The sequence below is a fragment of the Aptenodytes patagonicus genome, chromosome 2 (genome assembly GCF_965638725.1).
Source record: "Aptenodytes patagonicus chromosome 2, bAptPat1.pri.cur, whole genome shotgun sequence".
Taxonomy (NCBI): Eukaryota; Metazoa; Chordata; class Aves; order Sphenisciformes; family Spheniscidae; genus Aptenodytes; species Aptenodytes patagonicus.
Window position 1 is genome coordinate 24,554,222 of NC_134950.1, and position 16,031 is coordinate 24,570,252.

At 36.2% G+C, this 16,031-nt stretch overlaps 1 protein-coding gene across 5 annotated transcripts in view; it reads right to left on the reverse strand.

Moving 5' to 3' along the window:
* VPS13B (vacuolar protein sorting 13 homolog B) overlaps positions 1–16,031 on the reverse strand; it is a 497,028-nt gene that overhangs the window by 387,584 nt on the left and 93,413 nt on the right. For all 5 annotated transcript variants that reach the window (XM_076329345.1, XM_076329347.1, XM_076329346.1 and 2 more), the window contains exons 15-16: positions 15,241–15,435; positions 13,489–13,613 (exon numbers count right to left, since the gene is read on the reverse strand). In XM_076329345.1, the coding sequence (XP_076185460.1) occupies positions 13,489–13,613; positions 15,241–15,435 (320 nt within the window). The remainder of the gene's footprint in view (positions 1–13,488; positions 13,614–15,240; positions 15,436–16,031) is intronic.

Consider the following 16,031-nt stretch of genomic DNA (forward strand, 5'->3'; position numbering starts at 1 on the left):
AAATACTGCTAATCATACAATTTATTACAAGGGAGAAAACAATGAACTTCAAGATTCACCAACTTTTTTCTTTTTTTTTGATGAATAAAAAAATTAACTTTTTCTTTCTGAAAATTTTAGATACGGGATTAGAAGGGAACAACATGATCATTTCAAAACTGACTTCTGTATAGTATTTAATATCAGTTCTGGAACTGAAATTGTCAGTGATGAAAAATGTTTGTAAAGTGTTAATTCATACGTGAACTTCAGAAAAAAACCCACCATTTCCTTGAAACAATTGCGAAAACAAAACAACATACGCAAAGTACAAGTTTCAATATGTCTTAGAAAATGGACAGAGAATATCCATTCTCAATTCTCAGTACAGTGTGTGTTTTAATGGAACAATAAAATTTAGCTTTATATAGCAAAGCAAAATAAATGCATTTTACAAGAACAAAAATAATTACTAAAGTCAAACAAATATCTAAAAGGAAGAAACCTTGCAAAAAAAAAGAATCCCTTTGAAGCAAAGAATGCAAGACTCTGGACATGCATGTTAGGAGCTCTAAACTTGGATTGTTTTTAAAATCATTTAGCTTGTTTTGTTACATCTGGACATTAAAAATACGATCATTAGATTAAAAATGATGATCATTACATGTGAATAATACTGGTTTGTGAAGCAACAAGGAAGTGAGAAGCAGTGACCTCAGTGGGACAGGTATTGTAACTTTATCTGCTGTGAGACACCAAGAGAAAATGTCGAAGGCTGCAAGAAAAAACAAAGACCTGGAACGTGAGGGTAGGAAAGTCTTAATTTCCCTCAGCTTGAATCCAGCCACACTAAGCATCAGATGAGTCTTTCCACCCACTGGATTAAAAGTTTAAGAAAGAAGGCAAAAAAGCAGTCTATCTCCACTTCCAGTTAAGTCACTGCCTATGTGCCTCAAAATGCAACAGATTTGGACTAAAAATTTGTTGATACTAACAAGGGATAACCCAACAAGGGGGTTGGGTTTTCAGTCTTATTTTTGGACATATGATAAACTAAGGTGGCTGCTGAAACTGTAACGCAGGAACATGTTAAACCTGCAGCTGCATTAGAGAAACATATTTAGGATGTTTAGATCAAATTCAGCTTACTGGCTTTGGGAAAGCTCATCAATGGGACAGATGCTAGGGATCTGAACTCCCACCAAATTGCAAGTGGAGGTCAGTCACTAATTGCTATTTCTTCCTTTGGGGAAAAAAAAAAAACAACAAAACAACCTCCTTTTCTAATCACTAGTTAATACTTGTCTCCAGAAAGAATCATTAAAGGGATATGAGCAATCTGAAAACAATAACATTCCAAGTTCTCTGCTGTGAGGAGATTAGAGTATGAGCCCTCAGTCCTCTTTATGTCCTTTATATGGTTAGCTTTACACACATCATTAACCAACTAAGTCTTGTGCATAAAGTTGTATCTTTGAAGAACTGCATCTTCAGAACTCCACAAGGTGTGTGTGGGAAATCAGAAAACAAGGGATAAGAAACTCTCCTCATGGAATGTGATTAATGCCAATTTAGGATATTTTTTCTTACTTACACTTTAAACACCTATTCTTTCTTTACTGCTGCGAGAAGGTCTGTAACTTTTTTACGTGAATTTAGGAATCTTATTGTCATTGATTGTGGATATTAGTGGGGACAAGGGAAGGGATATGACATTTAGCTGCATTATTTCCAGCAAGATCCAAATATAAGGTCCATGAGAAAAAACGGTACTCATTACAATAACCAAAGATCAAAACATACTAAAAAAAACCCCCCGAAAAAACGGAAGGAAGTCCAGAAAGAATCAAGGACTTTCTACAAGGAAGCACTGGTTTGATGAAGATAGCACAGAGGGAATCACATCAGCAGCAGAGCACTTTCACATCTACTATTTGAGTTGTGCCGTGTATCTTTTCAGGAGAACTAGCTCCTACTCGGAAAAGCAGCAATGCCAAAATAAATGCAATCATTATCATTTACCTCCTGGTAAATGACAGTTTTCCTGGCGGGGGGGGAAATCAGCTGGAACTTGGAGATGCTGTAACTAAACAGCTGCAGATGACCAAGACCACCAAAACCACCAGAGGTAACCAGGTAAAAGTTGCTAGTGTCCATAAACCTCCAAACAGCAAAGATCTGTGTTTATTAAAACAAAGCAAGTGTTACATTTTTTTCATAGCTTTTGTAAATCTAGTATCATTGCTTTGGGTACCACAGTGTAATCCAATCTCAGTAGCCACAGGGGTAGAACAGGATTTGGGGAACTGCCTTCCCAGAAAGCACCCTGCTTTACTGTCCAAAGCAGCAACCTCTCCCCCTCCTTCGCCCTTTTCCTCTCCTCCTTCCCCTTTCACACACTCCCAGAAGCAGCAGCAACAGCCATTAAATCAATCCTCTAAATCTGCCACACAGAGCCATTTGGTTGCCATTAGCAGGTAAAACAGGGAGCCAGGAGGGCTCAGAAACATGCTGGTGCTCAGAGAAGAAAACTGCATGGACAAAAGCAGTCATCTGCTGAACATGATGCCACAAAACAGGAATAGGACACAAAGGCCGCTGCCATTTGGCAAGGAGATCCATGCTTAACCTGGTAAGCAGGAGGTTATCAGAGAAGCAAGAGTCATGACTGTGGCAGCCCTGAGAAGAGCAACTACTTCCATCATCCTTTCATGCTGTCAAATGTAAGAGCAGCAGCTCTCAGAAATCATCCCTTCAGTCTGAGGGAAATTCACGCAGTCAATTCAGCAGCTAATGATACAGTCATTTACAAGGTATTTTTGTAGGATATAGGATAAGATTTTGTAGGACAGAATTTTGTTGAATTACTAGGAGCACAAATAAGGATTTTTTGATATAGATTTCTATCCAATATGATCTTTTTAAATTGCACTCATTTTGTTTTTAAGTTACTGTCAAATTACCTTTCTTATTCCCAGCAGAGGTGCAAAATTTGGCATCTTAAATACAAATTAGTTATATCACCTAATAAATTTATTTCAAAGTGTGCAGATATTTTATTTCTTAGTCTATTCCATTCTATTCAAGATTTCAAATTTCAAACTCTTTTCCTATCCCAAATTTGCAATGTGACTTTCCTCTTTGCTGTTGTACAACACTTGGGAAATTATCAAACATGTTTGAAAATTACATATACATTATTTACAAGAAAACAGCCCAGCTCATGGGCCCTATCTATGGTGAGGACCTTTCCATTTGCCAGAGCCAGCACAGCTGACCAGACATGACCCTATCCTGTAGAAGGAAAAACTTGAGTGTAGAGCTGTATTTTATGCAGAGGAAAAGTTGCTATCCCGGAAGTCTGACCCTTCTCCAAACAACACAGAACTGTCAAGAACGCAGATATGGTGAACAGAGGCTTTGTTTTCTTCTCATCTGAAGACATCTCCTGAAGTAAGGATATTAGCAAGTAGTGCAAGCTAGGAACAGTAGCTTGTGAGAGTTAACTGAGATAGAAGACGGCTCTACTTTCTGGAGAGCGAGGGAGAGGAACTGCTTCGAGCAGGAACAGTCACAAGGCCAGATCCACAGACTTTGCTGTCTCACAAAAAGCTAAGCAACTTGTAGAGCATTCTCCCAACCCTTGTAGAAACAGCAAGACAGAAAGTGACAGAAGACAACAGTGACATTTAAGAAGGAAAGAGGCACAAAAAGACCCACAGAATTTTCCTCTCACAGGTTTCAAATGGTAAGAGGAAAAAGAAAGAAAAAAATACAGTGGGATTAATAGATTTGGGATTAAGGCACAAGGATGGACAACAGACACAAAGAAAAAAGAAACAAATAAGAGAATGCAAAGGAAAAGAAGCATCTTTAGAGTATTTCCAAGAAAATGCTTGCATAGATGGGAAGAACAACATAAGAATAGAAGAAACTCAAAGCACACGTGAAGAGAACAAGCTATATGACTGAATCTTGTTTGAAAGTGCTTGGAAACTGAAAGTAGGGATCAGGAAAAATAAAGTTATATTTAGAGCATTAAGAGGAAGACAGTTGTGGAATGAAATGCTGACAATGGGAACAGAAAGAAAATACTCACATCTAACCCATACGCACACTAATACACACACACCCTTTCCTGCCCTCCCTTGCAAATTTCTCACATATACCATTTTTAAATACATAGTCTTAACTCACCTCTAAGTACTCCCATTAAAATTGTGTGAAACAGAAAAATGTAGATAAATTTGCCTAATTATTCTTTTTATTGAAGATTATTAACAGCTGCAAAGTTGTTAGAAGATGGACCACAACTCACTGAAAGAAGCACAAAACTCCCATTTTGTTTCCTCTCTGAAAAGTTCAAAGATCTTCTTGGGAACTAACACAGTTTCAAATTCCCTGCTAAGATTCAAGAGCTGAACACAACCCCAACTTAAAGTAAACACTAACAACTGATCTAAATAAGAAACTTTGTCCAAAAAGGTAAGCTGGTTAGGATTTGGGGTTTTCTGTCAATTTCTCCTATTTAATACTTTTGAATACTGCTTATTTTGTTTCGTAAATGTATAAAATCTTCTGGGTTTTGGCAAATCTTTGGCATTTACAGTGAGAGATAAAAGGCTGTTTGAAATTCTGGCAAACTTTTTATAGCTAGACCATAAAGGTCAGAGGGTTAACAAGGTGCATGTCTGCATTAGCTGAAACAAAATAAATATTTGAACTAAAATATTGCACTGAATGGAGATGCCACAAACAGAAAGTAAACAAGACTAAAAGAAATGAAGCCATATTTCTGTATTCACAGGCAACTAGTGAATTCCATTAAATCCAGAAAGTAAATAAAAGCACCTAACTAACTCCACTCTTCCTTGCCTGAAAGTACCCCAAAAGCCAATTCTAGTATCCTTTAAGATAGAAGTTACAGCATCACAAGGAAGTTGCTGGAAGCGGGGAAGGGTGTTTTGTTTTTCCCTTTACCAGAAAAGCCTTTAATATAGCAAAGGGTGGATCAAGGGTATCATCAACAGCAAGAACATGAATGGACAAGGTGTGCTAATGATTCGCATGTATACACTGCGTAACAGCAGAAAGAGTATAAAGGCTGTTAAAGTGATTATATTGTGGCCTCGTTAATTAGCAACCTCAAAAGTATTTTAAAGGATATCAGAAGCTATGTAAAGCAAAACATTAAATCTCAGTAAATGCATAACACTTTTTACTTCAAAGACTACAATTATTGTTAAATCTAAATTTACCATCTTAAGCACTAACTCCACCACTGACTTTACACCATTCTTTCCTCAAAAGTAATACAAAAACTTTGAAGCAGATTCTATGGGTATAGTGTTTTGTGTTCAGTTTTGGTCTATTCACTGTAAGAGTCTCACTACGTCTATTTCATTACTTAAAAACTCCACAACCCTCGTGAGTCTTCAAGACCATCAAAATTATCACATACACACGTACTGAAGAAAAGATGCTGTCAGTAAAACACAACACCAGAAAAACGTTTTCTTGCTCTAATATATGTACACAGCCAAATCCAAGACGCATGCAAAGTTAGTGTAACAAATACACGTACTTTCAGAGCAAGAGACTAAGTCAGTGACAGCATTATAACAATTCCATTTCCATTTTCCCTTCTTTTAAAAATTAAACATACAGAAATCAGATTCTTAATTCTGTCATTCTGTATGTATATGCTCATTTCTTGACTATCAAAGGAATATTCTAATCATGCTTACCAAATCTATTTCCTTCTATTCAACTGTTCATTTTGGAATCAGTCATTAAACTCAAAGGAAATGCTAGTTAAACATCAGCAAAGAAAACTAATTAAACATTTACTTTAAAATCCTGTGGGCTTTTGTTTAAAAACCATACATGTTATAATGGATAAAAATCCTGATTAATTGAAAAATGAATCCACAATTCTTGTATTAGTGTCTTAACCAACATAATCCTTTCCATTTCTTGCATCAATATCAGAAGCACCTGCAACAGGTATAACTGATTTCCAAATCTGTTCTGATAAACAGATTTTATTCTCATAGTTTACTGTTTAAGGGCCTCATCCCCCATGAGCCCAACTTCAGTTGTTCTCTTGTTCTTCCTTTTTTGTTCAAATTGCCCTCTAATGTTCTCATCCAAAACATGTCATACTAAAAAAACCTAGTTCAGAAACTGGGAGCTGATATTATTTAGAAGATTAAAACCTAATGAAAATCAGACAATGCCTACTGAATATACAGGCCCAATGGAGGTCCAAACATTAGCATGTGTTCAATACAGCACCTGTTCCTCATATATAAACCAAATATAAAGGCTTATGTGCATGTTCACCTGTTCAGCTGTCCATAATACCTTAGCAGCTTTACTGCATCTGTGTTCATCTCTGGGTCGGAAAAACATGCTGTCCTGTGTCCAGTATAATTTGTTTGCTGTATTCTCCTCATGCTTGTTCCCTCTGGGACCCAGATGTGCTGCTGCTTTTCTATGGCAATAGTCCTTCTCATAGATCAGGATCTGTCTTTGGTTCTAGGCTAAGTGTTTGTGTATTGTTTGTGTACAAGGAAATTTCCTCACCATTTTTCCTCAAGCACATTTATCCTAGTTGTTCATAGCTTTTTTTTCTGTTGTTATTTCCTTAGCAACACCTTTTAAAATAAGTTAAAGTAACCTGCCAGCAAATACTGATGGCAACAGTTACAACAACCAGGATAAAATATTCAGGATGTGCAATCACTTTCCCTGGACAGATATTAGTTAATAGGCTTAATTTACTTTCACTGAAGAGCCTTGACAATTAATTGGTCTAAATAACTACACTGGAAACACTACAAATGACCACCCTTTACTGTCAACTCTGCTGAATTTCCTCCTCATGGACAATACTAAAAAAAAAAAAAAAAATACAACTGCTTCCAATTTACATTGATTAAAAGTGCACTTTTAACAGATTTGCTGAATGCTGCCTGCCACATCTGCTGAGAAGTAGTAACATTAGATCTGGACTTGATTTAAAAAAAAAAAAAAAATTAAACTAGAGGTTTCCAACTGAAGTTAATTTGTAGTCACACTAATCAAGCTGCAAGTCATGTACTCAGAATGCAAAACCCCTCCTGGACAGAGGGTTGTTCTTGGTAACTGACAACAGCTCCTTCCAGAAAAGTGCAGTTGAAAAGTGCCCCAAAGTGTTCATGTTGAAACTTGATACGTTAATATCACTGCAGATTAGAAAATGTTCCACACAAGTTCCTTAAGCATCTTCATCCTTATACACAAGCATGGCCTACTTTAACTTTTATAGTGAAAGATATGTTAAACCGTGTTATCAATGAAAAATCATTCTCCTGTTAAAACTGTTAAACCACCCTATATTACTGTTCACCATTTGCTATGATATATTGACATACCTACTCCTCAAACAAACACAAAGATGCACAGTAAACCAAAATTTCTGAAAGTGTCAAGTTCATTGCTCACAAAGCCATACCAAAACCAGCTACCAATAAATTTAAGAAAAAAAAATCTGATTTAATATTATGTTCTCTGATGCATTTTCTAGGCAATGCCAGAGAAGTACACAATGCTGAAGCAATCCAGCATACTCCCTAGACTGATTGTTCACATCTGAGGCAATTCTACACAACCACCTCTGCAGAAACCAAGAGAATGACTGTTTCTGTCTGGTTTTGCACTGCCCATATCACTGGCACTTCTCAATAGTTCAAACAGGTTTTTACACATGCTAGCTCTAACTCACATGATGCTGATGTGGCTGAAACTCTCTCCTGTCCCATACACTGATGACATCTGTTCAGGCATGCAATCTCAGATCCTTTCTGTTTCGAAGGATACCCTGAATTTTCATCTGGCAGTTATATCCAATTACTGACATAACTAATAGTCATAACTGAATGCTACAAAATGAGTTTCATGTGTTTTCAACCTGTTTCTGCTTCTGACCCAGGAACCAAGCATGCCCCTCAACTGCCCATGTGAAACACAATCCACATCCAATCTAAATTGACATTACTCTTGATTTACTGTGACTAGTCAATAAAACAGGCTGCCAAAATCAAGACCCAAGTGTCAATTTATTGGAAAACTTCCTAGATTTATGATCTAATGTTCACAGTCTGTGGATATCTGGCTCTGTGTTTCCTGCCAGCAGGGTCCGCTCGCCTCTTAATAGCACAACTGCACTGAACTGCATGACGGCTATGTCTCATGACTCTCAAGCTCAGAAATCTACTGTGATTTCTAGTTCTAAGCAGCATTACTCCACTGGACATGCCCTGCGAAGATGTTTCAATCAAAAAAGTAACAAAGACAGATAGTTCACCTGATGCCCCATTATACACTTTTAATCCTCCCTTCAGTGAGCAGTAAATCCTAAAATCTCCTACTGTCATCACAATAGTACCTTGTTGGTAAAGGCCACGTCAGCAGGAGCTAATTTCCTTTCTAAAGAACTCCTTACTGTGCAAGAAGCCAGATCATCTACCACACTGCTTGTGAATCAACATGAATTGCTCTCACTCTGGTCAATTCATTGTGATACCATTAAATGTACACAGGATTTTCAAGATGACCCATAAAGCAGACATGAGCAGGTGCACTTCATGACTCATACAGGAGCTTATAATGACCATACTGGATTGTGTAAGGAGTCTAATGATGAATTCTGTCAATAATAATACAGTTGTATGGCATACCACTACGTAGCTTTGATTGAGGGGGATGTTTGCCTTGTAAGGGATACACGATGGAAGAAAATGGAAGTAAAGCTGTATAAAAATACAAACACCTTTACAGTAACAAAGGTTTGAGCAGAAATCTATACAGTAATAACACAAGGTCTTTAGAATCCTCAGTTTCTGTAATGTTAATATTAAAGTTATAAATTAAAAAAGTTAAATTTTAGTTAAAACTAAATTATGTGTACAAAGCAACCATTTGGCAACTACACAGTGACAAAGTCAAAAGCTAGGAAGTCAGGTAAGAAAACACAAAACGCTGATGTTCAGATTGCTGGCAAAGTATGTTTCTCAATACCCTTGTATAATGGTTAGCCAAAAGAAGTTACAACCTAAGGTGCCAATCTAATGTAAATGTAACAGATTCTAGAGACATAGTAAATATTTACCTTTACAGTTAAATCTGTGTTGAAATATTAAGAACAGCTATATTATGTAAATGTTCTTAAGGATTCATAAAAGCAAAGCCTACAGAAACTGCACATATATATTCCATGTGAGGATCTCTGTATCTAGATTTCTGTACTTATCTTTCAGTACTGCGAGGGCACATATTAATAAAATAACTATGTCAGGACTGTAATCCACAGCTTTCACAAGTGAAACAAGTGACATCGTATCTCTGGGCAGCTGAGGTGCCCAGCATATGACACATGTGACTTCCTATAATAGCAGAGCAAATTTTAAACTTTTGTCAATAATGGATAGCTCTGCAGTAAAAGCACTGAAGGAAAGAGACACAATGCAAACACAAAACAAATGTCATACTGTCAAGAATCCTTCCTCATCAGAAACTGCTTGACTAAGATTAGCACACTGCCTATGTTTAAGCTGAAAATTATTTCCTAAGACAGTATCTGCAGAAAACAGTTCAAAAGAAAGAATCTTTGCAAAAATAATATCCATCTAGTCTCTCAAAGATTTTTTTTGTTTGTTTGTTTACCAGTAATTACCTAGAACTACTTGCAGGTTTCTATTCCAGATTTTTGTTCTGCTAGAATAACAAATTTAAGAACAATCAATTAACTGCTCTGTACTCTCTAATAATTAAAATGCAGGCCACGAAATCCTAGATACTAATTTACCCAGCAGGTCCTCAATTTGTTCCTAAAAGGTTCATTCACACACTCAAATTTAACACAACCATCTATTAGTCAAGTCTATACTGGTGCTTCCTTGCAGACAGCAAACCAGCAGCTATTGCTCTGGTCTCAAAATGAGAAAGAAGAGACTCATTATCAAGGAAGCAGACCCCTTTAGAATAGACTACTGGACCAAGAAGCTGAATAGAAAGGATACCGGGATAGATCACATCATCCCCATTTATAACTTTATTCCACCAGTGTTTAGAGTCTCAAAAGCTGTCACAGGTGAAGACAGTAAGTGAGAACCTTCCCACAGACCCAATAAAGGAAAACGAGAGTCTGGAACACTTGTCACAGGAAGGGAATTTATAGAAGACAGGTCAAGAAAAGAAGAAAACTAATAAAATAGCACACATAGCTGGACCAGTATCTAGCTCAAAACATACAGATAACACACTTCGCTATCAATCCAGGTATCAGAAAAATAAAGGAAGGCTATTCAGAATCTATATTCTTTAATGTTACTTTAATATTCTTGCATATTGTGATATTGCATAAGTGATGAGGGTTATAACACTGAAATGTCTTACACTTAATTACCTCATCTGTTACCACAGACATTGTAGCCAAAAGAAAAAATGAAAAAGAAATCAGCTAATTCCTCTCAAGATTTCTGAATGAAAAGAATGTTTATTGCCAAACATTCTAGGCTCGACCATATTCTGCTAATTCTCAGTTGTTTTTAGACATCTTCCTGAAAGCTTTGAAAGCTGCTTTACAATCTGGCATGCAACACTACATAAAGTAGTTGTAAAATATTGACATTAACATTGTATTTTGCATCTTGTTATGCTTGACAAAAACAAAAGACCAGATGTTTTTACTTTAATATAAAAATAGATTAGCTATACAATTTAAAAGATGTCAAAGACTTAGTTAACTAGTGAGCTTGAGCACATTTCTTTAATAAGAAGAAAGTGTATTAACTGAAATTAAAACAGACATCAATCTAGTAGGTAAAACAAAACAGCACTTTTGTAACTTTTATGGTTATTTACTGGAATTTACTGGGCTGATGTTGCTGAAATTTTATCTATTAAAACATGTTACCAATGTTTATCAACTAGTTCTAAAAACTAAATATTACTATAGTATTTAATACACCATCTACATTTTGAGATTATTATATTGAAACTAGAAAAGAAAGCTATTCTACTGATTTATGTCAGAAATAAAGTTGAGATTTTCACTGCTAACTCAAAACATACTACCTGAGGGATTCCATAACAGTTCATAAAACGTCTTTGTTTTTAAAAGGTATGGTCTGTGGTATATATTTTCTACGAAGAAATAGAAGAACACATGTAGCATCAGATGTGTGTACTTTAAGAAACTCTGGAATGTGAAATCTAAAAATCCAAATAAAGCAGGTGGTATAATTTGGGGGGGAGGACTGAATTTAAGTTTAATGACATTACCAGGTTATCCTACCAGACTAATTCTCACTCACTGCATGACTTCAATGAAGCTCTCAGTCCTCATGCTGATTTCGATTTAGTTCAAGTGCTATTTGATGCGTTTCATCTGGAGTTTTATTCACTTCAAACTACACTTCATTTAACCAGGCTGCTGCTGTACTCATTTGGTTTTCTACTTTATTACCCGCAAATTGGTGTTGCTTAGTTTATGTAAATTGTTGGAATAAGTTAATTTTATATAATTATTTCACACTGTTAATAAATAAATAAGCTTTAGAAAGATATTATATCACAAAATGAGAAAGCTATTGAAATTATTTTAAAATACAGTAGACCACAATAAGTGTTGCTCTTACAAAATATGCTAATAAATACCGACAGATTATTTGCTATTGTAAGGCAGGACCATTCCCCTGCTTCCACTCCCCAAAACTACTGTTTGTTTTTGGTTTTCTATGTTATTAGTCTACCATACTTTATTTTCCAGCTGGGCACGCACTGTAATACAATGTATTTTTATAAGAGAGAGAGAAAGAAAGAGAGTAAGATAGAAAGCATGAGAGAGAAGCAGAGACTGCACAAGTGAGAGAGAATGCGAGCGCAAGACCGTGCACTTGAGATAGAGCGTGATGGCAAGCATGCAACAGCGCATGTGGAAAAGCGCAAGAAACCAAGCATGAGCGAGCAAGAGATCGAGCGCAGTGAGCACAAGCACACACAAAAGAGAGCGCAAGTGCATTCATGAGAGAGTACTAGCACTTGAATACCATGAACTTGCCAGATGACAGATTTTTTTCAACCATTTTTCATCTCTAAAAAAATTTCTTTTGTTTTGCACAACTAACCATGGGTTTTATAATGTACTAAATAAATTTAAGTTTGCATTTAAAAACTAATTTATTTCCACAGTTTACTAACAAGGATCATTAACCAGAACTCAGTGTTAAATGTCAGGTCATGTCAGGAAAGGCTGTCAATCCTGCCAGAGTACTGAGGTACTCTGATTAGTGCCGATTATGGGTTATCCTGGTAACATTTATTATTTTTTAGCAAAACGCCGCAACAGAATAGCAATTCATTTGAAGTGGTTAGTACTTTTGTAAACTATTGATGGAAAATATGAGAAAGCCAATTAGGCTGCTACCACCTGGTGGTGTGCTGATTGCGCTAAAAACCTCTTATATTTAACACGGTGTCACAGCTTGTGAGAGAAAAACTAACATATTCTCTGTGTAGCACTATGAACAATCATAGACAGTCTTTTTTTTTTTTTACAATCCATTAAACTTTCACAAACAAATGACTGTTACAAATTAGCTATACAACACAGAATGTTTGAAGCAAAAATATTTCACACATTAACCTGTTTTCCTGTTATCTTGTCAATTTTATGTAATATTCTTCGCACAGATTTAGTCATAAAGTAGTATTACAGAGAGCTATTGCTCAAAACGAGGGATAAAGAAAACTAATGTCCTGTCCAAAGTATTGCCAAAACGCATTTTCTTGAAAATAGTTTTTATAAATACAATTTATTAATAAAAACTATTACACACTGACATTTACAATCACAAGACTTAACCTGTAGAGCTAAATTTAAATACTGAATTTCCATGGCATTAAAGTTAAAAAAAAAAATATATATAGCTCATTTTATAATAAAGCACAAAATTGTCTTCAGAACAGAAGTGTTTGCATTTAAAATCTGAACTACTACAAACAGCTTAATACCTGATCACAATATTAAAACACTTCCAACTGTAATGAGTAACAGAAATAAAAGTCTTTTGGTTAAATAATACAAATAAAAGTATTTGGTTGAGTTTAAAACAGAAAGAGCTGACCTGTTCAGTTAAACACATCAAGCTTGCCTTCAGCTTTTATATCCACTCAAGGAAGAATGGAAACTGGTTCACAGAATTCTACAAGGTCTAGAAGAAAGCCATTTACTACAGGACTTGTGTAGCCTGTTCTCTCAAGCAAACAGGGGTCTAAGGTGTTTAAAAACAGCTATCCTTACAAAGAAATTTATTAATGATAACAGACTTAATAATAGAATATGATAGAAGAGACAGAGAAGTTTAGGGATATATATGGAGCTTGGCATTTTTAAACCATTCATTAGACACGCAAAGTAGTTGAGTACATTACTTAAATACACTGTACACGCTTAATGCTCACCAATATTTGGGAAACTTGATCAGCTTGCCATAAACAGCAGTACTGAATGAGGGGATAACTGGAACAGGGAAGCAGTACAATCCTTTACTATCCAAAGAAGTCAGTGCTGCTTGAAAACCAAATATCTGAAACAAATTAAGCTGGTCAAAGGGTATGCTATCACATGATTAGATCACTTTCAAGTTACTTCTATAACATAATATACACATTTTTAAATATATTCAATAAATATGAAATAAATCGTGTATTATTTTTAGATAATTCCTTTTCCCCCGAAACACAAATATAACTAGAAAAATCTACCTAAAACAATGTTCCAATAGGAATACCTATAAAAATATTTTCTTCGCTCAAAAAAGTAAGTTTTAACTACACTCTGCTAATTTTTAATAAAATGCTGAATTATAATTTATCAACTAAAATACATTATTCTATATCCTTTAAATTTTCAGATTGCACATTGCCTTTCATACACAATAAATAAAATCACTTTTTGTAATTATAATAACATTGGCCTAAAAAAAGTGGTATTTAAGGAAATGAGAACCTTCCCTTCAAAGCTTTTTTCTTAATAAGAGCATCTAAAGAAAGGTTCATCACAACTATTCTTTATGATTTTTCTCTGTTCAATATGGAAAATAAATGGCTGTAGAGTTGACTTTTTAACATGCTGTACCACCATCACATAAGAACAGAACACTTTGACCTATATTAAAGCTAGCAAATAAACCCTATAAAAGTCAAAATTGAAGTCCACATTTTGCAAATACTGATCGAACAGCTGCTAAAAACTTTTTGAATAGAAAAAAATCCCCTCAAACTGAAAAACATACAGATGACTTGCAACATTGCCATCCCAATCACTTTAAATGTGACAGAAGGTAAACATGTCAACCAGAAAACTGAAAGCTTGCCATGCAATTCCGGGACAGAGTTTGTTTTATGCAGATAGTAAGAATTTCACTGTTTTAATCTCTATTAAGATATCAGAATGGAAGGGAATGGACTGAAAAATTTAGCAAAATTAACAGTACTAGTAGTAAATATTTACATTTCAGTAGTACCCAAAAGGTTTCAAACTGCCTGAGCACATCCTAAAAGGTTGGAAGGTGTGTTTTAAAACTCCTCTTGAGATTTCACTTTTTCATTCTACTAAAATCTCAGCAGATAGCTACTGAAAAATCTCAAAGCAATTTTTCAGTAGCTTCTTAAACTTCCCCCAACCTCACAATAAGAAATCCTCTCACACAATGGATCTTTAACTGAGAACATTCAGAGGCTTTTCCTCTTATAATGAAAAAAAAAATTGTTTGGCCACAGTGTTTGATTGTATACCTTCACTATCATGGTTTTGCTCTATCAATACTACTAAAAGTGATGGTTTTTCCTCATAACATCCCATCAAGTTTCTAAGTGTAATTCATCGCGATCTACATAGAATATGAGCATTATCCTAGAAGAGGGGAAAGGTTTTGTTCCAAATTATTTTAACTCAATCTTGCCACAAAGACCTTGGGGCTTCAGTCTGTGTAGTTTCCTCATGTGAAGTTCTCTGTTCATGTTACAAAACATTTGGCTCAGGTCAGAAGCCGCAATCCCAAACAACGACATTCTGTGAAATGTGTTTACGTCCTTTTAGATAAGCTGAAAACTTTCTCCCAAGAAACCTACTAACACTTAGGATTATCCATACTTATATTAACTTTTTCTCAGCACACTGCAATGAGAAACAGATCTCAAGCCTTCTTTTACCTTCAGATAGCAGTGTGAGTAACAGTAATGAAGCAGGTTGTCAGACGGCTGGCCAAGGCTGCTGACCATGTGCACCAGTTGCTCAGCATACATCGGCACCGAGTGCTCCAGGTTAACCTTATCCACCAAAATTCGGACAGAAGGTAAAGGCCGCAGGGGCTGGAAGCTTGCAGCATTTAACAGTCCACTTAAGTTCTAGGGGAGGGGGAAAAAAACATGCAATTATTACACTACAGATATATTATCTACCATATTTACATATTCTTACCTCCGCCCACACACAAGCAAATCTACATGTAATAAACTGTTTACAGATACCATGGCCTTATGGTCATTATAATACGAATCCTCAAAACTTTTCAAAATAATTTCTCCAAAGTTTAAAATTTATGTATAAACTTTTTATCCATAATTGTCTTGGGTGTAGATGCCCAGGTGCTGGCGGTAGGGGGGCTGCAGGGGTGGCCTCTGTGAGGGGAGACCAGGGGCTACCCTGTGCCAGGCACAGCTTGTTCCAGCTGGTTCCACCAGTGCTGCAACAGCCCCACCGCAGGACACAGCTGAGCCCATCGGCCAAGCTGGTGGCACCTCTATGGAAACATATTTAAGAAAGGGCAAAAATGTCACGCAGGCTGAGAGGACTGAGGGGAAAAAAGTGAGAAACAGCAGTATGAGCAGCAAGGTCAGAGAAGAAGGAGGGGGAGGAGGTGGTGCTCCAGGCAGCAGAGCAGATGTTCCCCTGCAGCCCATGGAGGACACCACGGTGGAGCAGATATTTCCCTGCAGCCTAT